Here is a 27,312-nt window from a genome sequence, read left to right as displayed (position 1 = left end):
GGCTTTACAATAAAATTAAATTATAGCAAAATAAGATTATGAACAATAATAATGTAACTAAAATATTAGATTAATACACGATAAAACTCAACAATACTTCCAAAAAGGGGGGGAAGAGAACTGGAGGATCTAGAATATCAAGAACAAAAATAGCAATTCAATTATGACAGAATGTGGGAGTAACTTATACTAATTAGTGATTTCTTGTAATTCTGGATTAGAGGACTGATTTCTTGTAGTTCAAGATTGGAAGACTGATTAATACTATTATAAAAGGATATATATTTTAAAATAAATGTTACTAATATGTAAGTTAATAATAGATGGCATATAAACTGAAAGAAAGGAAAGGGAAATTATTCTATACAATGACATGATATGATATAAGTAACAACATGGGTAGAGTTCACAGAATGTAGGCTTTTTTGACGAGAATTCATAAATTGTAAGCTTTTTTGAAGAGCCATGTTTTTAAGTTCTGTTTAAATTTCTTGTGGCATGGTTCTAGGCGTAGATCTGCAGGTAGTTTATTCCAGTGATTAATTCCTGCAATCGAAAATGCTCGTTCTCTCGTTGCGACATATTTTATTTGTTTATGTTTGGGTGTAGTTAGTTTAGCCAGGTGCATTTTTCTTATGGGTCTGACTGAAGTATGGAAAATAAAACAGTCCGAGAACCACTTCATATCTGAATTGTATAGTGATTTATGTATAAGAGTGAGAACTTTGAAGATTATTCTAAATCCAATTGGAAGCCAATGCAGGAATTGCAGAGCGGGCGTAATGTGTTCGTGGCGATGTGTATTCGTGAGGAGTCGCGCAGCTGCATTCTGTAGCATCTGCAGTGGTTGTATTGCATTTTTTGGTAGACCTAGTAAAATAGAGTTACAGTAGTCTAGTTTAGCTAATATGGTAGCTTGTAGTACCGTCCGGAAGTCGTTTGGGTGTAGAAGTGGTTTTATCCTTTTCAAAGTATGAAACTTGTGGAAACCATTTTTGATGGTGGAGGTGACAAATTTTTTCAGTGTAAAATTATTGTCAATTATAACACCGAGGATGCGTACTTGTTGTATAGAGTGTGAGTCAGAAAGGGGTTGTTGGGTAGGTTTAGTAAAGTGATTGTTTAGCGGCGATATGATGAGAAGTTCCGTTTTGTTGGTGTTTAATGCCAATGAGTTTTCTGTTAGAAGATTCTCAATTTCCATCAGTGCAGACTTCCACGTTTTGAGTGCATTAGGAATAGAGTCCTTGATAGGTGTAAGGATCTGCACATCATCTGCATAAATGAAGTGTGGTAGACCCAGATTCATCAACAGGTGGCAGAGGGGAATGAGGTAGATATTAAACAGAGTGGAGGAAAGAGAGGAGCCTTGTGGTACTCCCTGCAATAGATTTTTGGGTTTGGATTCATAGTTACCAATTTTTACACTGTATTTTCTGTCGCTAAGAAAAGATTTGAGCCACAATAGTGCAGTGCCGGTGATGCCAATTTGAGAGAGGCGGGTTAAAAGGATACTGTGGTTGACTGTATCAAATGCCGAAGAAATATCCAGCAGGGCGAGTATATATGAATGACCAGAGTCCAAAGTTTTCAGAATAGTATCTGAAAGTGTTAGGAGAAGCGTTTCAGTACTATGATGCTTTCGGAATCCATATTGGTATAAGGAGAGTAGGTGATTTTCATCAAGGAAATCAGTGAGTTGTTTGTTAATCACTTTCTCTAATATTTTAGACAGAAAAGGTAGATTAGATACAGGGCGAAAATTTGCTGCTTCAGTTGGATTTAAATCATGTTTCTTTAAAGTCGGTTTGATAATGGCGTGTTTGAGTTGTACAGGTACGATTCCAGAGGTAATGGATTTGTTTAGAATCTTAATTATGGCTGTTGAGATTCTAGAAGGGATGTCAAGGAGGGTTTTTGTAGGCATGATGTCAAACGGGTGTGTAGCTGGTTTAGATTTTTTAAGAATCCCTTCAATTTCTAGTATCGTTGTAGGTTCAAATTTTGTAAGTGAGGCATGGCAGGGACTGTTAAGATATGTATTGTGTGTGAGTAGTTTATGTGTAGTGTTAATAGGTGTAGTGGTATCGTTTATAGAGAGGTTAGTCAGGGGTGATGTAGAGATGCGGTTCATAATCGCATTGATTTTGTCCTGAAAGAAGGTTGCAAGTGTTTCACATCTGTTTCTGTCCTCATGATCTGAGTTAAAGTTTGTTGGGGGGGTGATGATGGAAGCAACATATTGGAAAAGCGCTCGCGGATTGAATTGGTATTGGTGGATCTTCAAGGCGTAATAGTTTTTTTTTTATTCATCTGTCTTTTTCCTGTATTCATGTAGGAGTGACTTTAATTTTTGAAGTAAAATATGTTTTTGGTTTTTACGCCATTTCTTTTCAATTTTGCGGAGTTCAAGTTTCAATTTTTTAAGATCAGGTGTGTACCAGGGTTTTTTGTCTTTCTTTTCCGAGTTGATTTCTTTAGTAAGTAGAGGGCAGAGCTCATTTGCTATGTTCCTAGTTATATGATGCCAGGAGGAACAAGCCGATGTGGCATCCGAGAGATCCAACTTCTGAAGTTCTTCTGAAAGGGCTTCAGCAATGTCCTCAGTATTGCATTGTTTTCTGTAAGAAATGGATTTTTTATTTGTGTGGGGAGTGTGGGGAATGCCTGTAATGGTGAATCTTGCATCAATCCGGAAATGATCAGACCAAGGTATGGGTGTGCATTTGGGAGAGTCCATATTAACAGATGAGTTTGTGAAAATGACATCTAGAGTATGACCTCCTTTGTGAGTAGGGCCAGCAACCCATTGTTTAAATCCAATTGCGTTGAGAATGTTAAGTATAGATTCACAGGCTGAAGTAGGCGTGGAGAGGTCGAAATGAAGGTTAAGATCTCCAAGGATAATTGCAGGAGTGTCGATATTGATGTATTTTAATATATATTCAGTTAGTAAAGAGATTCAAAGATTCGTTTCAGCAACACTTCCAATTTTCTATCTTGGGGATCCTTAAGGGCCGTGCCACCTGTAACTGGGATTGTGGTATGTTTAGCGATGGCCGTGACCGCCGAATCCACCTTAGGCACCTTAAGCAATTCCAAAGCCTCAAGAGGAAGCGGGTACAGCTTATCCATAGCTTGTCCAACTCTCAAGGTAGCCTCCGGAGCATCCCATTCCCGGGACACGATCTGGGAAAGTTTGTTATGATAAGGAAACGCATGGGACGGCGCACGGAGCCCCGTCAACTCCAAGTCGCCTGGTAAAGAATTTGAATCAATCTGTGGGACTGGGATCCCCAGTTCTTGAAGAACATGCGAGAGCAAGGGGTCCAACTCCTCCTTATGGAACAATCTGAGGACGAGCGGATCATCGCCCTCTATGAGATCCGCGCTCCCCATGTCTGCCCCTGAATCAGGAGTAGGGGGATCTTGAGGGGCAGGCTCCACCGGATTATGCTGCGGGGGCTTAGTAGCTGGGGAAGGAGCAGAATTTCCTAAACCTAGTCCCTCAGGACTTATAGAAATTTCCCCCCGCTTATTGGGAGCAGAAGATCCCTGCTCCCAATCTGCTTCTGCCTCCAGGTAAGCTTTGTGCAGCAAAAGCACAAATTGAGACGAGAAGGGGTGTGGCCTCTTCCGAGTATCCCCCTTAGCATGCCCAGATGAACTGCGGCCCCTGGGAGGACTTAACTCCGGCGGGGAGAGGGGATCATCATCCTCTTCCTCCTCTGACAGCTCCGCTTCATGACCGGGTCGATTTAAAATGGCCGCCGTGCGATCCAAAATGGCCACCGCCTCCGCACTCGGGAACGCTCCCTGTATGTCTACCCCCGCGAGGCCACCCGAGGAGATCAGCCGCGAAGGGAGTGACTTCTCGGTCGGGGCTGCTCTCCGCGAAGGCTCCTCATCCCCGGGAATGCACCGGGAACAGAGGCCTTCGCACGAGAACAGGAGCCCCGACTCCCCGCACGCGACACAAACGAGTCCCCTGGGCATTGCCCTGAAGAGAAAGGAGCACGAAACGGCGTGAAATGGGGACGGGTGGCAGGCCACCCCCTCTGGAGACCCAGAGAGTACAGCAGGCAGGGAATTTGTAAAAACACCTCGTTTTTTGTTGGGTTTTTTTTTCAATTCAACAGCGCTTCCCACGGCAGCTAGCAATGCAGCACTTCTTTTTTTTTTTTTTTTTTTACAAACTTTGAAAACGCTTGGAGCCTGCAGAAAGGAGAAACTCCTTCTGCCAACTTTCTCCGAGGGATGGGCTTCTCTGGAGGCAGAGGGGGAAAGTGACCGGCCCACTGATGAATACTCCCCCTCCTCTCACTGGGCTGGGCAAAATGTACTCCGGGGAAAGGCTTCAGGGCAGAGCCCTGCCTTGCCTGCTATGGCTCCTCACCTCAGCTTTTCTCGAGTTCTAGTCACAGTTGCCTCCCAGATAACTTAAATCAAACCTGAAATAGTGGATCACTTCACTCCTCTTAATAAACTTTCTGTGGGTTTTTTTTTTTTTTTCAGTAGATCAGGACTGCTGGAGTCCGAGATATACTGAAGGATCGCAGGGGGGCGCACCAGGGTATAGGTGGTGCCTTTTCAGTTTCTCTCTGACTCCATCTGCTGGACGGGAGGCATAACCCAGCAGTCTGGACTGATCCTGGTACGTACAGGGAATGCATTTTTTTTTAAATTTAGTGTTGAACTGCATGCAGAGTCTGGCTTCTTGGTTTTCTATTTTTTTTTTAATGTTTATTGTTCTAGTTTGTGGTAATGTTCTGTGTGTATGAGATCGAGATGAAGGATTCTGCTAATATGTCTGGCTTATTTTATTTTCCCAGTAGAAGGTATAAGGCCTGGTGTAATATTTGTATTGCTGTCTTTTCATAGGTAAGGTTGTTATCATTTGAGTCCTAGGTATTTATGGTATAGAAGATTTGCTATATAGATTCTAAGTGACTTTTTTGTAGGGTTCTGTTTTACTTCAGAAAGCCTAGTACTGGAAGGAGTTGCTTTACTTTGACTAAGGTGACACCGGAATTTACCTGTTTTCATAGAGTGAGTTATAAGGGGAAACCTGCACTGCACCCATTGTTGTAGGAGGTGCAGTGTATGATAATATAACTTGAATAGCAGGATTTATATTGGGATTGTGTCCTATCCTGTATAGACCCCAGACTTCACTGATCTTCCGGGGCTGCAGTGGGGGTGCTATGGCAAACAGTGCTCAAGGGTATTAATATCCTAAATTTATCACTGGGGAAGTAAGATTGGATAGGGATTGTGCTGAGTGGGGGAGGGAAGAAAAGATCTCTGAAGAGGTTGCAGATGTGGTGTAAGTGAATCTAGTATTTTTCCCAGAGGGAGGGGGGAGTGTGCCAATCTCAGTTTTCACAGAGGGCACTGGTTGGCCTAAATCCAACTCTGTTCCCAAGGCAGGTTGGGAAGCTATGGGTTAGACAAATGTATTGATCAGTAATGGTCAGCAGAAACCCAGCACTGGGGCAATATTACCTCCTTTTCTATGCTGACCAACAAACTCCTCCAATGCCTGAGGCATTGGAGGATGAAATAACTCGCTCAATGTCACAAGGAACATCTGTGGGAGAAGGATTTGAAACCTGACTTCTTTGGTTCTCAGCCTGCTGTTTTAACCACTTGGCTTTTCTTCCACTTTACTTTTACAAAGCTCTGTACCTACTGCTTGCCATTGTCAAAGGCATGCTACTGAGCTATATGGATCTTTGGACTGACTCAGTTTAGCCATTCTTATGTTGAATCATCATCTAATAAAATACATGTCATGGATATGAGCCCTTGGACTATGATGTGGTTGATGCAGCCTAGCAGATAAACCCACTAGGCCCATGCCGACAGCAGGTTGACTCACTCTTAGAAGGACTGGGTCTGGTGTTTCCTTTATACCAGCTCTGCTCCCCACAGGTTGAGCCCTTGAGTTCCAGAGGCCAGCAGAACTTAGGCAAGTCCTGTATTGGCTGGTCAGATGAAGGCGAATAGCAGTCCAAGGTCTGGACAGGCAAAGAGCAAGCTGCCTTGAGGTCCAGGCCGAGATCAGGGCAGGTGGAGATCAGGCAGTGTCGAGGTTCAGGCAGAGGTCAGGACAAGCAGCAATCCAGAAGTGTGGTCAGGGTCCGAGACCGAGGTCAAAACCAAGGGGCAGGCAGAGATGGATAAACAAGACAAGGACAAAGGGACCAAGATACGGCAGGAACAAGCAAGGCAGGAAAAGAAACAAAAGGGCAAGGCAAAGAGACAGCAAGGCACGACAGTGAAAACAACAAGGCAAGGTAAACACAAGACAGCAAATAGCAACATGCACTGCAGTAGCAGGAGGACCTGTTGTTGAGGCATTGACTGGTAGCGTGGCTTGGGTTTAAATACTCAACCATGTGATGTCATCAGGGAGCACCAGCTGAAGGGTTTCCTGCTGCAGAGCCTTTAAGAGGTGCCACACGTGCCTAGGAGGCCCTGGGGCTGGCACAGCAGGGCAGCGTTTCAATGGTATCAGTGGCACATATGAGCCGCGAAGCTGGAGGTGAGCGTGGCTGGTCGTGGGATGTCATGTGACCGGACAAAATGTTACAATAAAATGTATATCTATATCTATATCTATCTATATATTCACACACACACACACACATTCATTGCAATTCAAGACACAATGAAGTCAATATTCTTATGTAATCTGAATTCAGAAATACTTAATCTTAGCATTAGCTGAAGACAGTATCTATATAAATAAAAATGTTAAATAGTTTGGACAAAATCGCTAATCTCAGAAACCACTGAACCGATTGCTTTCAAATTTGGACACAACCTTCATTTCGCATACAGGAAGGTTCTTCTGTACTTACATTACAGATATGTCACACCTGTGACAGGTAAAATAGGTTTAAAATTTTTTTCGAGAAAACAGCGACATCTGCTGGACGTAAGCGTCATCTGTTACACCTTACACTAACACACGCTACACTAATCATTTTGCCAGTCCAGGTCCACGTTTCACTTCCATTTTAACACATTCGCGCACTTTTTTTGCCGGAAGATAACTATTTCCTTTACAGATAAAATACACCCACCACCCTCCTCACGCCCCCCACACACATGCCAAATTGATTTACTTCACACAGCCTCCCAACACACACAAAACCACCCTCCTCACATCCCCCACACACATGCCAAATTTATTTACTTCCCAGGCCCTCACAGCACACACAAAACCTGACAGAAGTCCAGGAGGCTCCAGCGGGGGGCCAGGACCGGTCCGGGACACATCTCCTGCACTACGGCCGTCGGCTGCCAGCACTCAACATGGCGCCGACGGCCCTTTCCCTTACTATGCCACTCAGGGACACCAATGGCGGCAGTAGCCCATGTGACATAGTAAGGGCGAGGGCCCCTCGGCGCCATTTTCAGGACTGGCAGCCGGCGGACCTTTGCCCTTACTATGTCAGAGGACCTACCGCTGCCATTGCTCCACCCCACTGACATAGTAAGGGCAAAGGGCTGTCGGAACCCGTTTCAGTGCTCGCAGCCGACAGACCAACGCCAATACATCGCTCCCGGACCGCTCCTGAATGCCCGCTCCACCGACAGACATTTTTATTTATTTATTTATTTATTTTTGGGTTTTTTATATACCGATCTTCTTACATTGTACGCAAATCAAATCGGTTTACAGAGAACAAATTAAACTTGCAAGGCAGCATTACATATAACAAGAAACTTTTAAATAACAAGTTAAACTTGCATGGTGGCATTACATATAGCGAAGAAACTTTTAAATAACAAATAAATATAAGAAAACATGTAAGAACAATGAATAACATGATATTAGAAGATATTCCTAATTATACAGATGCCTTGCAAGAGGCTGATGAAGAGACCTTAAATAATTAACTTACATGTGGATGAGTCGAACAATAATTAACTTACACGTGGATGAATCGAACGCCTTTGAGCTTGGGAGCAAGGAAGATAAGCAAAGGGCGGACATGGGGAGGAGGGAGGAGAGAGATAGACAGGGGGTCTGGAAAAATGGTGGGTTGAAAGGGAGGGATGGAGGGTTAATAGGCATGGAGAGTTTATTGGGGAGGGACAGGGGGTTGAGTTTAATGAGCAGGGAAATTTAAAGCATTAAGAGGGTGGAGTTTAATGGGGGGGGAGTGGGGTGGAGTTGTACAATTAGAGCGATGCAGAAACATAATTGCAGGTTGAATGTGGCTTGAGAGTAATCGGGGAAAAGCTTGGCTGAAAAGCCAAGTTTTCAGTTTTTTCTTGAAAGATTGGTGGCAGGGGTCTTGTCTGAGGTCTGGTGGAAGAGAGTTCCAAAGAGAAGGACTTGCGGTGGAAAAAGCCCTATTCCTTAATGGATTTTTGGCTTGGAGGATGAACAGGGTGCCTTGGTAGGCTTTTCTGATAGGTCTTGTTGATTTAATGGTGCGTAGCTGATGGGTAAGTTCGATTGGAGCTAGATTTAAGGATTTGTGTATGAGGGTCAGGACTTTGTAGAGGACTTTGTATTTAATTGGAAGCCAGTGAAGATTGTAAAGGATGGGCGTGATGTGGTCTCTCTTATTAGAGTTGGTCAAGACCCTAGCTGCAGAGTTCTGTAACATCTGAAGAGGCTTAATGGTGGTAGCTGGTAGACCCAATAGCAACGCGTTACAGTAATCAATTTTGGTGAGAATAATTGATTTTTATCAGGTCTCGGGGGGTCTGGAGGGTAGGGGGTGGTAATGAATTTATTGTGAACATCTTGGGGAGGGATCACGAGGGGGGGCAGGTTTCATTCATTCAGCAACTCTGGGGGGGGGGCAGGGGGGGTTACTGTTTTTTGCAGGGCTGGGGGAGGGGGGGCAGGAGAGTGTGGGGTGGTTAGTTTAAGAGAACTTTTCTCATACGGTTGTTTTTTGGGGGAAGGGGGAGGTTCACACACAAATACATACACTAAACTTGCACGATCTCGGGAACGCACCAAAATAGCCCTCCCCAGACCACAAAACAAATTTGGAAGTGCAAATTTGGTTAGGCACTCCCCTATTTGGCTACATAATGCGCACAGACGCCCAGGGACAGACCACATGTAGCACCAACAATTTTAATTTCCCAGGTCTTGGGAGGGGGCAGGAGGGTAGGGGGTTATTATTTGATTTAAAGGGTTGGGATTGGGGGGGGGGTTTGGGGTGGAGGGGTTCCCACAGAAATAGAAAGACAAAGGTTTTCTGATCTGAAGGGTAGGCAGTAGGCGGGGGGAGGTGACAGTGAGGGGAGGGAGAATGAGGGGGGAGGTGAGTGTCAGGGGAGGGAGAATGAGGGGAGAGGTGAGTGTGAGGGGAGAGAGTTGGAGTGGGGACAGGGGAGGGAAGGGGGGGTGAGTGACCAAGGGGGAGCAGGATGAGTGACTGAGGTAAAATGAGCAAGGGGAAGGGGGAGGGAGGGTAAAGAACCTGACTCTGCCACTGCAATGCGTGGCCAGGTACCGCTAGTATATTATAAATTTTGTTTGGCCAATAGTAGCTGCTACATGGAAAAAGTTTAAAATATTGATTTACTATAATTTTGACTAGAACAATGAACCTGAAAGCATGAACTGTATCTTATCATATGTTTATGCACACATTTGATTATGTTTAAACTTACCCCAATTCCAAAACTCTCCAGGATTAGAATAGGGAAGCAGGGCCTGTGATGTCACTGGATTTGAAGCAAATGAAGAATTATAGGAAAGTGGCATGCAGCCACTATAATGCCCATATCCTGGAAATGGCTGAGTAAAGTTATTCCCTTGTGTTTTTGTAGGATCCCAGTAATTAAATACTTGTGCACTGGTGATTGTTGCAGATTTGTGAGAAGGGGCAGCCTGTTGCCTTTCAAAAGTTACCTCTTGATATGTATGGTTTAGTGAACTGTTATTACTACTCTGATGACAAACATACCAAGAGTAGTAAGGAGGGTAGTATGCTCCAGAAGCATATACATATGAACTTTGCATTTCAGGTATTGCCTGTGGTACTTCACTCTGTAAATTGGCAGGATTTGCTGAAGGACACTGTACAATAGAATGCTGTCCTGGTAAAGAGTATGATATTTCGGACTGTGGTGTTTTGTTTCCTAAAATAACCGGAATATTAGAACCTGAAGCAGATACACTACAATCTGCCAAAGTGCTATTTAAAGTTTTCTGATCATTGTGGTCCTCTGTTATGCTTTTTTGAACCATTTTGCTTTGTTTTCTACATGAGTCCAAGGAATCATTAGTTAAAGAATATTTACTGGGAATAGCTTCAACAGGAATTTCTATTTGATCTTCACAAAAGCTTTCCTCATCAAGACTCATTCTATCATCTTCAGCTTCAACTGCATCAACTTTGGTTTCTGGATCCAAGCCATTGGAATCTCGCACAACATGAATATTGGTCTCTGGGGACAGCACTTTATCTTTGTGTTGAGCATGCTGTCCATCACTCTGGTTTCCATTAACTTGCATAGCATTTAACTGAGCACCTGGTTTTGGAGAGCAGGATTTTGGCTTTGAGAAGCTTGCAGAATCTGAAGAATTTTCATAAAGCTTTTGAAGTGGTGGGATTACTTCTGAAGAAAAAGTAATCTTGTTTTGTCCACTGTGCACTTTTGTAGAAAGAACACCATCCTGCCTTTTGACATTTTCAGTATTACTCCTTCTACTAGTCATGTCACTTGGGTCACCTAAGTCTTGCAGAATGGGGCAAATGTCCTCTGATGCACATGAAACAATTTTTCCATATAAAGGATTTTTCAAATCTTTTAGTTGTGAAGATGGACTGAGTAAATATTCGTTCATTTCTTTCCTGGATGCATGTGTTTTTTTCTCATGGTTCTTACAGTCAGACACCAGCAACTGCAAATCTTTTTCATTCTGTAGATCTTTTTTCGGCTTCAATCTGCAATTAATGAACACGCATTCTTATTTTCAATTTAATGACAGCATATCATAATTGTAAAGAACTGTTTGGGTGGCAAGCAAATTTCTAATTTGTTCTGATACTGAACAAATCACTGTTCAGATCTAAATAATCTAAACAGTAGAATTTCAACTGAAAATATTAGGGGCAGACTCTAATGATTAAAGAATATTTTCTCTTTACCTAGGCTAAAATCAACAAACAGTTTAAGAATATTGGCAGCATTTCCACCATACAAGGTTTTACTGTTTAATCTAAATAAAAAAGACGGACAATTAATTGACTACTGATCACACAAGTAATATACACCATGCCTAATATCAATAAAACTTCATTCATAAAACCAAAAATAGATATAATTTGTATTTAAAGAACAAGCTGGGAGGCACGTGATGTGATGAACCTGTGAGATCATGTTCCCTACACAGGCTCCAGGTGTCATCCCCCAATCTAAGCGAATTTGATCATATTTGCCGATCCAGAAACTCACAAGAACAAGTATTCTGAAGTGCATATGAGCATCGATAAATACATGTCTAAATCTCCATTGGGCATGCCAGTGACACCAATGAAAATGGATAAAGAGAAAGTGAAATCGGATGACACTAAAATGGCCGCGACGACAGTCAAAAGCCTGCAAGGCCCATTTGAAGCAGCGGTAAGTGCATTGACGGTAGCTGTTATGGCAGCGATTACTGGGAAGATGGACAACATTTCAGAACAAATCGCCGAATTGAAAAGCTCCCTAAATGAATTTGGTCTAAGAGTAGAGATATTGGAAGGTCGAGTTTCCTTGGTAGAAGATGACGCACTTGCAAACATGAAGCAGCTAGAATATCTCAAGAAAATAGTGGAGGTGCAAGAGAAAATTGAAAAACTAGAAAATAGAACACGCCATAATAATCTGCCCTTTGTGGGCCTACCTAGGGAAGTCATGGACGGCAAGTTAGGGAAAGTTTTGACCACTTGGATCCCAGAAGCTCTAATTTACCAAGCTTACAAAATACTAATAGATAATAATAGAGAGAGAGTGCACAGGCTGGGAAGCATAAAGATGGCGACTTAAGACCGCGAGTAGTAATTGCTCAAATATTAAACTATAAGCACAAATAAGAAATATGGCGGGCATCCCGTAGTAGTTCACAACTTGGCTGTCAAAATATTTCAAGACTTTTCTAGTAAAGTGGCTCTGAAAAGAATTTGCCCCGGTCTGCTCCTAACTGGCGGCAAAATAAGTGCATTTTGCACTGCAGATTTCGGCAAAACTTCGGGTATGGCACAATGGAACGGTGCATATGTTCGTTTCTTTTGTGAAGTGAAAAAATTTGTGGCCAGATGTCTGTTAACTAACTTATACCCAGCAATGTGGGTTTCTGGATTGTGAGTTAAGGCTTTTTGTTCACATCCTACTTTGAATACGTCCCTATGACTGTGTTTTTATTCTGGCCGTGAAGAAATGCTGTGGTTCAATTTCTGCTGTGAAGGACTTACAGAACAGGGTGAGTTTGAACCTGAGAATGGGCTGGATACGCATTTTGGGATGCGTAAACTTACAGCTTTCATGTTTGAAGAAGAGGACCTATTCTGCTCTGGGCTGGTGGCTGAAGTGACTGGGCTGACATCTGGTACAATGTAGACATTCTGGAAATTCAGCTGACAGCGCATGACTATGTCCTTCTCATCAAGCACAGGTTTGAGCCCATAGAGTGACTTTAGGAGACGTGGGATACAATTTAAGTAATTTCCTGTTGAGAAATGCATGCTTGTTTATTCTTGAATATAATGAGACTGATGATTTCGTTCACTATAATTGAGTGGTTGGGGTATGTGGTTTAATGTATGAGAATTCCTCTTGTAATCTATTGAAGAGGGATGACATCCAGTCACTTTAAAGTGACTGGCTTTCCTAGTGAAGAGCAAGGGCGTTTGTTGTGCTCCAGAATGGGTGGAAGGGGGGGCGGGGAGAGACGGGAAGAAGGCAAGAGGGATTAACCCTAAAATTGGGGTTCCATCCAAGCTTGATAACATAAGTATACCATGTAAATTATATATACACATTTTCATGATTACAGTAAAAAAGTTTTTAGCAGTAATACAGGAGCTAATGGTACTTGGATAGAAGTGGGGAAATTAGTTATGTGGTTATATACAGGAGAAGGGAGCTGCCAGATCTTAGCTTGTATGAATGATGAATAAGCATCTACAATATATGAGTTGGAATGTGGCAGGTATTGTTACGCTTGGGCTCCGGACAGGAGTCGTGAACACCACCCAGCGGGGTGGCTCCAGGTGGAGAGAGACAGGACCAGCTAGAAACAGTCTGGTTCCAGGCTGGGTCAGGGCAGGCAGCAAGTAGCAGTGTCTGGGTTCAGGCTGGGTCAGGGCAAGCAGCAAGTAACAGTGTCTGGGTCCAGGCTGGGTCAGGGCAGGCGGCAAGTAGCAGTGTCTGGGTTCAGGCTGGGTCAGGGCAGGCAGCAAGTAACAGTGTCTGGGTCCAGGCTGGGTCAGGGCAGGCAGCAGTGTCTGGGTTCAGGCTGGGTCAGGGCAAGGCAGGTCAGAAGGCCCGTAGGCCACACACACACAGAAGACCCGTAGGCCACACACACACAGAGAAGGCCCGTAGGCCACACACTGTAAGCAGGGCAAGGCAGGTCAGAAGGCCCGTAGGCCACACACACACAGAAGACCCGTAGGCCACACACACACAGAGAAGGCCCGTAGGCCACACACCGTAAGCAGGGCAAGGCAGGTCAGAAGGCCCGTAGGCCACACACACACAGAGAAGGCCCGTAGGCCACACAAGGCAAGACAAGACAAGGCAAGGAATAAGGCCCGAAGGCCGCGCAAGGCAAGGCAAGGCAAGGAATAAGGCCCGAAGGCCGCGCAAGGCAAGGCAAGGCAAGGAATAAGGCCCGAAGGCCGCGCAAGGGAAGGTCCAGGGACCAAATGCAATGCATGCAAGGAAGGCTAGAGCAGGGAGCCCAGGCGAGCTCGATGCCGAAGCACCGAGGGAACTGTCAGGCAGGGTTATAAGGGAAAGCCCAGACCATAGAGTGGACAGGGGAGATGGACTGGGCCTGTCAGGAGAGCCAGCACTAGAGGGACCCCTGGTGGTGAGGCGGTTGCACAGCAGCCACAGCCGTAACAGGTATGGCATCCCTGATAAAACAGGAAAAAGTGCTATCCCATATACGTAGACCACAGGGAGAGATTTTTCTCCAAGAAACTCATATGTCTGACGTAGAGCATATAAAATTAACGAAATGTTGGACTAATCATGTTTTTTTCTCCTCCAGAATAATTAAAAATAAGGGAGTAGCAATCCTAATACATAAACATGTGTCAGTCCTTCTGAAGAAATCTTGGACAGTTGAAGATGGGAGAATTATTATGGTGAAGGGGGCAGTATTTGGAAAAGATGTCATTTTGATCTCTGCTTATGTACCCAATCAATATGATCACATTTTTTTTACAAATATTATTGCAGGTTATTCAGCTTTTGGTGGAGGTGATATGGTATTAGGAGGAGATCTAAATTGCATTTTAGATCCGGAATTAGATAGGAGCTTCTCATGGTGTCTAAGATGGGGGAAGAATAAAGGTATTCAATTTATTTTTGATCATTTGTCCCTGATTGATATTTGGAGAGCTCTCCATCTGTGACAGTGTGATTTTACCCAACACGCTAAAGCTCATTCAACTAAATCAAGGATAGATTTCATCCTATTGTCCGAATCTCTATTCAATACAGTTCTAACAGCTCATATAGGGAATCTGATTATCTCAGATCACTGTTCGTTTTTTTGTAGAATGGGTATATTGGGTAGGCCACCTGGATTTGTTTCAATGGTAAATGCCAGAATGGCTGAGCTTGGAACAATATTTTTAGAATTTCTTAAGTGAGAAATGGCAGTTGTATGTATAATGCAGTACACAAGAATAATCCAAGCCTATTTTGGAAAACTGCCACAACTGTGATTCGAGGGTACATTATTAGCTATGTAGCATATAAAAGGAAAAGTAGAAAAAAAAATGTTGGAACTTGGGAAGCAATTGACATATTGTAAAAATGGCAAAGGGTAAACTCAGATTTATGGAGAGACAGGTTTACCACCACTCAGCAATTATTAAATGATTTGCTCCATCAGGAAGCTAAGGAAGCAATATTTTTGTTTAAACATAGAGGGGTAGATCTTTAAAAAATACGCTTGTTCGCGCACGAGGCACGAACAAAAGTACGCTGGATTTTATAAGATACGTGCGTAGCCGCGCGTATCTTATAAAATCCGGGGTCGGCGCGCGCAAGGGGGTGCACATTTGTGCAACCTGCGCGCGCCGAGCCCATTGCGCGCTGCCTGTTCCCTCCGATTTCGGAGCGGCCTCGGAGGGAACTTTCCTTCACCCTCCCCCCACCTTCCCCTCCCTTCCCCTACCTAACCCCCCCCTACCTTTGCGTGTGCCGGCCGGCAGCCCTGCTCCGTCCTCCGGTCCCGGGGGCTGGTCCGGAGGCCTCGACCACGCCCCCGGGCTGGCCCCACGCCCCCGGGCCCGCCCCCAAAACGCTGCGTCGTTTCGGGAACGCCCCGGACACGCCCTCTCCCGCCCCTTTTCGAAAGCCCCGGGACTTACGCGCGTCCCGGGGCTTTACGCGCGCTGGTGGCCTATGCAAAATAGGCGCGCCGGCGCGCAGGGCTTTTAAAATCCGCCCCACACTGTTTCTACATGGGAATAAATCTGGTTGAATGCTGGCGAATTTGACAAAGGCTCAAAATCCCTCCATGGGGAAATTTTAAAAAGTTTTATCAAAGTTTATACAGTTCTAAAATCCTAATGTGGGGAACCAGGAACAGTTTCTACAAAGTTTAAAATTTTCTCGGTTAATGGTGGCACAATTAGTGGGCTTGAATAGGCCCTTCTCTGAGCTAGAAATCAGCCAAGTTATTAAGGATCTGAAACTATATAAATAACCAGGTCCAGATGGTGTAAACTCTTTATTTTATAAAAAATTACAGTCTCTTATATTGGCTCTCTTGTTGCTTTGCTTAATTCTATGGTGGAGGAGGAAAAGATTCCGCAATCAATATCAGAAGCAGCTACTGTAGTGCTTCCTAAACTGGGTAGGGATCCAACTGATCCAGGATTGTATAGGCCTATTTTGCTGTTAAATCAAGATGTCAAAATATATGCCAAGGTAATTGCTAATAGGATTAAGGATGATTTGCCGTTATAAAACTTTTCAACCTAAAACTTATCAACCTAACTTTTCAACTGCAGCAGCACATTACTAAAAGACCGATAAGAAGTGCGTACAAAAACATGCTACACACCCAGCCGGCAAAAACCTCACTGAGGAAACGCATCCTTTCCACAGCAGGTCCCCCATTTTGGAATTCGCTCCCTCCGGATCTCCGCCAAGAACCTTGCCTCATGACATTCAAAAAGAAGCTAAAGACTTGGCTTTTCACCCAAGCATTCCCGGATATTTACCAACATAAGAGCTACCATCTTTTATAGCACAATCATTTTGGTAAGTGCAATGAGGAAGGCTTGGAGAAAAGTCAGGGAGCATTTGGGCCTTAGTTGGCAGGTATCCTTCTGTTTATTATTAGTAAGTATCCCTAATATTGCACCAGGGTCTACCAACAGAAAGTTTCACTTCCTTTACACCCAAGGTGTGATGAATGTTTTACCCTTTATTGATCTGCAAAATGGGGCTATCCATTCATTTTAATATTGTATGGAACATTTTAATTTTAACAGGATGGATTATCTAACCTATTTACAATTGAAAAAGCAAGTGTTGCTTACCTGTAACAGGTGTTCTCACAGGACAGCAGGATGTTAGTCCTCACACATATGGGTGACGTTAGTGGACGGAGCCCTGCTAGGGAAAACTTTTCTGTCAAAGTTTCTATAAAGCTTTGACTGACGCTGGCACACTGAGGGGCGGATTTTAAGAGCCCTGCTTGCCTAAATCCGCCCAAATCTGGGCGGATTTAGGCGAGCAGGGCCCTGCGCGCCGGTGAGCCTATTTTACATAGGCCTACCGGCGCGCACAGAGCCCCGGGACTCGCGTAAGTCCCGGGGTTTTCTGAGGGGGGCGTGTCGGGGGCCGGGCCCGAACCGCGTGGCGTTTTCGGGGCGTGTCGGGAGCGTTCCGGGGGCGGGCCCGGGGGCGTGGCTACGGCCCGGGGCCGTGCCCTCCGACCCGCCCCCAGGTCGCGTCCCGGCGCGCTAGCAGCCCGCTGGCGCGCGGGGATTTACGTCTCCCTCCGGGAGGCGTAAATCCCCCGACAAAGGTAAGGGGGGTGGGGTTTAGACAGGGCCGGGCGGGTGGGTTAGGTAGGGGAAGGGAGGGGAAGGTGAGGGGAGGGCAAAAGAAAGTTCCCTCCGAGGCCGCTCCGATTTCGGAACGGCCTTGGAGGGAACGGGGGTAGGCTGCGCGGCTCGGCGTGCGCCGGCTATACGGAATTGATAGCCTTGCGCGCGCCGATCCAGGATTTGCGCGGCTACGCGCGTATCTACTAAAATCCCGCGTACTTTTGCTTGCGCCTGATGCGCCAGCAAAAGTACGCCAAATCGCGCGGTTTGAAAATCTACCCCTGAGTGCACTGAGCATGCTCAGCCTGCAATTATCCCTGTGACCACAGGTGTCTCCCCTCAGTCTCATCTTATAGCAAAAAGCGCAAGCGAAACTAAAATAATAAAACGTATGTATACTCAACTCCGTGGGGTGGTGGGTGGGTTTCGTGAGGACTAACATCCTGCTGTCCTGTGAGAGCACATGTTACAGGTAAGCAACACTTGCTTTCTCACAGGACAAGCAGGATGGTAGTCTTCACATATGGGTGAGTACCGAGATGAGGATGTCTGAGAGTGTACGCAATGCACCCAAGACGTGCAAAAGGTGCAACGTTGGGGGTGGAATTTGGTAAGGAGGGCATCCTGAAACCCTTAACGGGTTGGTGGAAGGATGTTGGGTAGTTAAACCGAACAGAAGAGAAGTAGACGGACTGGTCAAACATGGAAGCATGCCGGCCAGTCTTATCTAAGCGATAATGGGCTGTGAAGAGATGGAGAGAGCTCCAGGTCGCAGCTTTACAAATATGTACAAGCAGCACTGGTCAAAGGTGAGTTATTGAGGCTGGTCCGGCCCTAACAGAATGTGGGTACACACAGTGTTGTAGTGAAATGCCTGCTTGTTAGTAGGAAAAGAAGATACAGACCATCAATTAGGAGGAATAGGTCTGTTTGCCCACTGGAACTCGCAGCTTGGCTTTTGCCACAGGAGGAAAGAGTTAGGTGTAATTCCTATGGAGTGTAGTGCGGTCTGGATAGAATGCAAGTGCACTTTTACAGTCCAAGGAGTGGAAAACCCTCTCACTCTGGTGAGAGAGAGGTGTTGGTAAAAAGTGGGCAGAGTATATTCTGAGTAAGGTGAGATGCTGCCTCTACCTTAAGAACGATATGTAGTTGAGTATGTAAAACCACTCGGTCACGGAGGAAAGGAGGGACGGGTGAGTATTTAACAAGGTGTGGAACTCATTGACCCTGTTGGCAGAAGTGATGACTACGAGGGAAAGAATTTCCCATTGCAGACTGTTACGTGAGAGGAATGGTAAGGCTCGAACGGGGAACGCATGAGTCTTGTAAGCACTAATATATATGCCTCATTCCTTAACCAGTAAAAATAGAGGAGGCTTAATCAGAGGATAACCCATGGTAAGCTGACTCGGAAGGGGTTGAACCGTTAATTGGGTATCCCCACTCCCAAGTGGTACGCCAATTGGAATTGAGGCATACCCATGTAAAGGATGTCTGGAGAGCAGAATCCGAGGGAGTAAGAGAAAAGAGTGGTGTAGAAATAAAGGGGGTAAAAATCCTTTTTTTTTTTTTTAACGACACGTGGTACATCATGCCATTTTGAATGGTAAGATTTATGCGTAGAAGGTTTTTGAGACACTACCAGTACCTGAGAACATCAGTGAGTCCATGATATGAGACTGACCTGTGAGAAGGCGAATTGGTTACTGGTGTGATAGATTGAGAAGTATGGGAAAGCATACTGGTCTCGGCCAGGACGTGGGTCTGAGAACAGTGAACCCTGTCCCGGTGCAGCATAATAAGGGTGCTGGCTATGAGAGGCATTGAAAGAGACACATATAAGAGGCCTTTGCTGTAGCAAAAGCGTCCATGGGAACGCACTGGAGACATGTGTAGGGAGTAGAATCTGACGCAGAGGGCAAGTTTGGTTGAACTCAGCGCTAGAAGATATTCCTCGCTACATATATAATCCAAGACCATCCGAGAGGATGGAAGCTTATGTGGAGAAGGTCTGCTAGTGCGTTCAGTAAGTCTGTTAGATAAGTGGCCCGAGGATGCATGGAGTGAGCAAGGGCCAAGAGTAGAGCTGCACAGCTTCCTAGCAGAGCAGCTAAGAGGTTGTGCGTGCTTGTGTGTTGGAAATACCACAATGTCACTATGCTGTCTGTCTGTATGCACAAAGGTTTGCTGCATAGGCAGTATTGTAAGGCATAAAGGCATAACTCATGGCTCAAAGCTCCAGGAAGTTAATGTGAAACTCTGCATGGAGCGGAAGAGACGCATATTGCGTTGAGAAGATGTTAGTTCGAACTCTGCAACCCTGAGTAAATGCGAGTATGAGCAGGTCCCGTCTAGGTTTTGGCTCTAGATCTGCAATATGGATCAGAGACGATAGCGGTTGAACAGCTTAGGTCCACTGATAATTGAATTTCACTGAATCTTACTCATAGCAATTTTTTTGGGACCTATGAGTAAATGCATGGTGAAAAAAAAGCCGTGGCCCAACAATGAAAGAATTGAGGGGCTGAGGTTATGGTGTATGCGCTCAGAGACATATAGGAATTTGTCAGAATGTCTGTGCGGTTGTTGGACAGGAAGTTCGTTATGACTGTGGTGTCCAGAAGTGTGCTATATGGGATTTATGGCAGTGAACAGCAATCCCAGGTAGTAGATTTATAGTGAGTCATGAAGAAGGTAGAGCTCCTTGCTTGGGTTGACTGTTGTTATGCAGCTGTCCATGTAAGGAAAAATGTGAATGATGTTTTACTCCGTAGAGAAACAGCAGTCACTGCTAGTGATTTATTGAAATACCCAAGTTGCCGAAGCTGGTGCAACCTGCAGAGCTTGGGATTGTAATATTGTTGACTCACCTTGAAGCACACAGAAAGAATAGAGGAGAGAGGCAACCTACTTACTGCGGTATGGAAGCATGGTGACGAGAGATACCATTTTACCTGCACTTTCTGAAGAAAGTTGATATTTCTGAGGTCCAGGATGGGCGGAGAGTAACTACTTTCTGTTGAAAGAAAGAATAGTGAAATTAAAACTCCCCCCCCCTCCAACCGATGGCATCGGTGGCATGGCCAGGGGTGTCAACGGCCTCGATGGCATCAACATGGGAATCGATGGCATCGACCCAGGCATCGATGGAATTGACGATGGCATCGATGGAACCGGTCTGGGCATCGATGGCATCGATAGAATCGATGGCAATGATGGAACTGACCTGGGCATCGATGGCATTGACCCAGGCATCAATGGCACCGACAACACCGAGGTGTGCATCGATGGCATCCACCTGGGCATCGACAACACAGATGGAAAATCAGCGCCATGGATGAAAACATTGATGGCACTGAAAGAATCGATGCGGGGATCGATGGCATCGACGGACCGCCCGGGGAGGGGTGTCGATGGTGTCGAAAAAGGCAGGACGGCCTGGAAGGGGTTACCGATGGTAGCGATGGCGGCATCGACTGCATGAAGGTACAGAGGTATGATGATGTTTATATATGGTGTATGTTACACTTATATAAGGCACTCATTATAATTTAGGAATACTAGCTTGTGCACTTTGATTGGATGGGAAACAAGTTGGGGGAAGGGGGAGAGATAGAAGGGGATGAAACTTTATGGAACCATAATTGTATGTTGAACATTCATTCATTTTGTTGAACACTCAGTGTGATGTATATGTTATAATTGAAAACTTCAATAAACATATTTCAAACAAAAAAAGAACAAGTGACATTTACAGTCCAGATAGCTAGTAATATGGTCAGGGTCCAAGATACGGTTTACATTCCTCACAAGGACATTAGCATAGGAAATGCTTGGGAACATGAGATGAAAGTAAGATTCAGCAATCCCCAGAAAGAGGGGAACGGTATAAAGCATGAGAAAAGGAAGCACACCAGTATAAGAGCCTGCAGAAACATTGCTGGGCAAAAGAATTCCCTGAGGATGGAGTGTAGTAGTGAGGGTGATAATGCAACTGGGGATCTCTATGATGAGGATATGTCCCATTCAGATGACCTCTGCTGCTGGACTCATGCTGGCAGCATGACATGCTAGTGCCCCTGTCCTGGCACCCCAGGAGTTTGCTATCCAGCCCCATCCCTTCTTGATAACAGAATACTGGAGTGGGAGGACTGGGACTCCTCCCACGACCTGTTTAATGAGGTAAAAAGCCAAAGCTGGAAAAGGAGATAACAAGGAAAGCAAATCTGGTGTTCTCCATGTACAGTAAGATAAATCAGTCACACATGTGGGTGATGTAATCTGATAGTAATGAGGACAGAACATTTACGAGTCAGAAAAGCCTAAAAGACTTTTTTGCTCCTGCACTGCCAGCACCACATAGCCATGTGTTCCCCTTAGTCATATATAAGAACTTATAAGAAAAACAATTTTGAATTTCAAGGGGAGGCCAGATGATGTTTAATTGATTTATCCTGCTAGGAATGGAAAACACCAGTTACAGATAAGAAATTTAGCTTTCTCCACTGACAAGCAAGATGAATAAATCACATACATGGGGATTTCAAAGCTAAGGGTTGTGTTGAAGTCTCCTAAAATCAACCTGCATAAATGGGTATTTGGTAGTAAGGAGCTAACAAATTTTGAGTCAGTTTTTAAATAGATTTCAATTTTGATTGGATTTTGTTAATTTTGTTGACTTGAAAAATGTGGTCTATAAAGTAATACATTAAATTTCCTGGTACTTAATAATTAATTTACTTTCATGGTAAGAGTCAGTATCTAAGCAGCAGTGAGAAGTAAACAGTGTTTTCTGTAGATTGCAGATTGAACGAACTCATCTCTCCCATCTAGTCGAGCTTTGAGTTCTACTGAGAATGCGTGGGAACTCCCATAATGGTGTTGCCTTGAAAGCCTCCTCAGTCTGTTAGAGAGCTAACTAGCCATTTCGTTGACTCTCCAGGGAGGAGGGTATCTCATGGCTAATTCATCTTGCTACCTATAGAAAACATCATACAGTGGCCCAAGATGGCGATGAGAATAGACGCAAGGGAAGCCGCTCCTGCTCGTTTTGATTCCCTGTAACGATGCCTCCTAAGAGAAAGGGAAAGGTTCGCGTTTTCCCCCCAGAGCCAACCTTACCTTCTGGGCAGAGATCAATATCTTCCTTTGCGACGTCTATGGTGGATGTAAGGGGGGAAACTGTCCCTGCTTCGGCGCTTGGCGGGAGCTCCTGCACTGTATGGGGAAACCACCTTGAGTCCCCCTGATTATCGACCTCCACCGCTACCAGCATCGCTACTATTGCCACAAGGAGAAGCGCAGAGAGATGACATCATCCCCACGGCGAGTGGGGGAAGCCGAAGCGGAGGAACAACGCTGCTGCCACAGTTCTCCTCAAGTATGCTGGATGCAGCAATGCCGAAGGTGTTATGTTGTGAAGAAAGTCAATAGTGGACCCTTGGGCCGGCTGATATGGACGACGTCCACAGTTGGTAATGAGCCGGGAGGCGGAGCTTAGCTGGAGCTGAAGGATGACGTCTTCACCCTGGAAACCCGAGACCCCCCCAGGAGGAGCCCGTAGGGGTCCGAGTCGCTGGGACTTAGGAGAATCGCGAAGAAATCCGAGGATCATGGCTGGCTGAAGGCAAGGAGAATCGTGAAGAAGTCCGAGGATCGTGGCTGGCTGAAGGCAAGGAGAATCGTGAAGAAGTCCGAGGGTCGTGGCTGGCTGAAGGCAAGGAGAATCGTGAAGAAGTCCGAGGGTCGTGGCTGGCTGAAGGCAAGGAGAATCGTGAAGTCGGAGCTGGAGTCAAGACGCAGCAGGAACGAGCTGGAACCTGAGCTGGAAGCAAGGCACGGCTGGAACAAGCAGGAACCAGAGATGGCAGCAAGGCACGGCTGGAACAAGCAGGAACCAGAGCTGGAAGCAAGGCACGGCTGGAACAAGCAGGACCCAGAGCTGGAAGCACGGCACGGCTGGAACAAGCAGGAACAAGGCAACTAACCACTCAAGGAGCGACCACGTTGCAAAGGCAAGGTAAGGCAGTCAGACGCTGGTTTAAATAGCCAGCCAGCGTCTGACGTCAGGAACGGGGCGTTTCAGCACTTCCGGATGCTGGACCTTTAAGAGCCCCCTCCTCGCGCGTGCCCAGACAGTGGGAGGAGTCAGGCTCGACCTTCGGCGGCGTCTCCACGTGGAGGGAGACGCTGCCATGCGGCCCTACAGGCCCCAGACGCGGTGGATCGCGGCAGCCCCGGGGGAGCCGGCAGAAAGGTAAGGACCCGGTCGCTAGCCTGGCGACCGGGACCGCAACAGTACCCCCTCCTTTACGCCCCCTCTTCAAAGGGCTTGGCCTGTCAGGATGGTCTTGATGGTATTGTTGCAGAAGAGTCTTGTCCAAAATGTTGCGGGCAGGTTCCCACGTATTGTCCTCATTCCCACAACCTTCCCAAGCCAACAGATATTCCCAACGTCTGTTGGCGAAGCGCGCATCAAGGACCTCTCGTACCTGGAATGTAGGATCCTCAACCGTAGTGGTGGAACCATCATCGAGCGGTCTGGGGTGAAATCTGGAAAGAATTACTGGTTTCAAAAGAGAAACATGAAAGACATCATGAATGCGTAGAGTGGTAGGGAGTCGAAGGCGATACGAGACTAAACCTACCCTCTCTGCTACGCGGAAAGGCCCACAGAACTTGGGTGAGAGTTTTTTGGATGGTTGTCTCAAGTGAATGTTCTTTGTACTGAGCCACACTCGATCGCCTGGAAGGAAAGTGAATGCAGGTTTTCGATGACGATCGTAGTGGTGTTTAGCAGTGCGTGCGACTTTATGGAGTCGATGTTGAACAGAGGACCAAAGTTTACTCAACTGGTCTGCGGTAACCTGAGCGGCAGGTGAGGAGGTTGGTACTGATAGAGGTAATGGTGGTTTGAGTTGTTTACCATACACGATTTGAAAAGGCGACTTCCCTGTCGCCGTATGTATTTGATTGTTATATGCGAATTCCGCCCAGGGCAAAAGTTCTACCCAATTGTCTTGCTTGTGATTAATGAACGCTCGTAGGAACAACTTCAATGAACGATTCATGCGTTCTGTTTGCCCATTACTTTGTGGGTGGAAAGCGGTAGAGAAACTCAACTGGATCTTGAACTTTTTGCATAAGGCTTTCCAGTACCTGGCTGTGAACTGAGGACCCCTGTCAGACACAATGTCCTGAGGCAGACCATGTATACGAAATACATGATGTGTGAATAGAGAGGCCAATTCAGTGGCGGAAGGTAATTTGGGCAAAGGCACAAAGTGAGCCATTTTAGAGAAGCGGTCCACTGTGACCCATACCACGGTTTTGCCTTGCGAAGGTGGAAGTTCCACCATAAAGTCCGTGGCAATATGGGTCCATGGTTCTGTGGGTATGGGTAATGGTTGCAAAAAACCTCTCGGAGAGCCGTTTAGTGGTTTTTGCAGGGCGCAAGTAGGACAAGAGTTGATGTAGGTGGAAACGTCACGGCGAAGGCCGGGCCACCAATAGTAGCGATTTATAAGGTCCAAAGTTCGTAGCCTACCAGCATGCCCCCCGGTCAGCGAGTCATGTCCCCAAGACAAAACTTTCTTCCGTAGTCTTTTAGGAACAGTAATTTTATTTGCGGGGGCTATGGAGGTGATACTTAGTTGAATACAAGCAGGGTCCAGGATGGTCTGTGGTGAGTCCTCCTCCTCCTCCGGCTGAGAAGTGCGAGAGAGGGCATCGGCCCGCACATTCTTCTCTGCTGGTCGAAACTTGAGGAGGAAATTAAAACGACTGAAGAAAAGTGACCATCTTGCTTGCCGCGGGTTTAGCCGTTGAGCTTGGGCTAAATACAATAAATTTTTGTGGTCCGTGTACACGGTTACCGGATGATTAGCCCCCTCTAGCCATTGCCTCCACTCCTCGAAGGCTAACTTGATGGCTAGGAGTTCTTTGTCCCCGATGCCGTAGTTACATTCGGCAGGTGAAAACTTCTTAGAAAAGTAGGAACATGGCATCAATTTGCCGGAAGCATCGTGTTGACTGAGAACGGCGCCGACAGCCAGATTCGAGGCATCGACCTCCACAATAAAGGGACGTTGTGGATCTGGGTGTCGTAGGCACGAGGCTGTTAAGAAAGCTTGTTTTAACGCTTCAAAGGCCTCCGAGGCGGTAGTGGACCAGTCATGAGCGTTAACTCCTTTGCGTGTAAACGCAGCGAGGGGAGCTACCTTCTGGGAATAATGCGGTATGAAATGTCTGTAAAAGTTGGCAAAGCCAAGAAATCTTTGTAGAGCCTTCAGGCCAGATGGGCGAGGCCAGTTGGTAATGGCTGCCACCTTTTCTGGATCCATCTGGAAACCGGACGAGGAAACTATGTAACCCAAGAACGGAAGGGACTCACACTCAAACTGGCATTTTTCAAATTTAGCGTATAGATGATTGTCTCTTAACGCCTGCAAAACCCGTTTGACGTGTTGGCGATGGGAGGAGAGATCTTGGGAATAGATCAAGACATCATCGAGGTAAACAATGACAAAGGAATGAAGCATCTCCCGGAGAACCTCGTTCATAAGATTCTGGAAGACAGCTGGGGCATTACATAAGCCGAAAGGCATTACCAGATATTCATAATGTCCATCTCGAGTGTTGAACGCTGTCTTCCATTCGTCACCCGGACGAATACGAACAAGGTTATAGGCCCCACGCAAGTCCAGCTTTGTAAAAATCTTAGCCCCTTGAAGTCTATCGAGTAACTCCGGGATTAGCGGCAAAGGATAGCGATCCTTCTTTGTGATGGAATTCAGGCCTCGATAGTCTATGCATGGCCTGAGGGAGCCGTCTTTCTTGGATATAAAAAAGAACCCAGCTCCTGCAGGGGAATGTGAAGGGCGAATGAAGCCCTTAGCAAGGTTTTCCGTGATGTAATCCGACATTGCACGAGTCTCTGGCAGTGACAGAGGGTACACCCTACCCCGTGGTGGGGTGGAGCCTGGTAAGAGATCGATGGCACAGTCAAAAGGCCGATGGCATGGGAGGAGTTCGGCCTTTTGTTTAGAGAACACGTCAGAGTATTCTTGGTAAGGCTGAGGAAGTTCTAGGACTGAGTGAGAGAGTACTATCTCTGAACTTGGAAGAGGATCCAGGCAATTCTGGAAACAGTGAGAACTCCATTGCACAATCTGGAGGGAGTCCCAATGGATCACAGGAGCATGTTGTTGCAACCAGGGAAGTCCCAAGACCACAGGGTGCACAGATTTCTCAAGTAGTAAAAAAGAGATTGTCTCTGTGTGAAGCACACCAGTTCGTAAGGTGAGAGGCATCGTGATTTCAGAAATGTATCCCGGTAACGGGGTTCCCCGGATAGAGGTAACCCGTAATGGGGGTCTCCGGTGCTTAGTAGGTAGTCCGAGCTGGTGTACCAGTTCTTTCCAGATAAAATTCCCTCCGGCACCGGAATCAATCAAAGCTAGCGTCTGGAAGGAACCTCCAGGATACTCCAAGGTTATAGGAACTGTACATTGAGGAGCAGGATTAACACAGCCTAGGGGAATCTCCTCATTTCTCCCTAGACTCGACCATTTCCCGGTCTTGCAGGACATTGAGCAAGGAAATGACCCTTAGTACCGCAATATAGGCAAAGACCCTGGATGCGGCGTTGTTTCTTCTCTTCCTCGGTTAGAGGCGCCCTTCCAAGTTGCATAGGTTCCTCCGAGGAACTGCCGGTGGCCGATGATGTTTTGTGAGGTACTACCATAGACCTGGAGAAGGAAGGTGCCAAGGAAACGGGACGACAAAGCACTCGAGCCTCCTTGGTTCGTTGTTGCAATCGTCGGTCTATCCTCCCTGCTAAGTCTATTACCCCATTCAGGGTGAGGGGCAGGTCGCGAGCCATCAACTCGTCCTTGATACGACCTGCGAGTCCTTCCAGGAAAATACCCCGTAAGCAGTCATCCTGCCAACCGAGTTCCATTGCCAGAGTACGGAATTCAATAGCATATTCTGCTAGTGAGCGGGACCCTTGTCTTAGCTGCAGGATTTCAGT

The 27,312-nt window shown here is 46.0% G+C and overlaps 1 protein-coding gene across 2 annotated transcripts in view; it reads right to left on the bottom strand.

Moving 5' to 3' along the window:
* Positions 1–27,312, bottom strand: part of LOC115091789 — a 285,555-nt gene that overhangs the window by 107,906 nt on the left and 150,337 nt on the right. For both annotated transcript variants that reach the window (XM_029602004.1, XM_029602012.1), the window contains exon 3: positions 9,655–10,934. In XM_029602004.1, coding sequence (XP_029457864.1) covers positions 9,655–10,934 — 1,280 coding nt within the window. The remainder of the gene's footprint in view (positions 1–9,654; positions 10,935–27,312) is intronic.

This window comes from Rhinatrema bivittatum, chromosome 1 (genome assembly GCF_901001135.1).
Source record: "Rhinatrema bivittatum chromosome 1, aRhiBiv1.1, whole genome shotgun sequence".
NCBI lineage: Eukaryota > Metazoa > Chordata > Amphibia > Gymnophiona > Rhinatrematidae > Rhinatrema > Rhinatrema bivittatum.
Note: the sequence above shows the minus strand (reverse complement) of the source record. Positions and strands in the feature narration are given on the sequence as shown.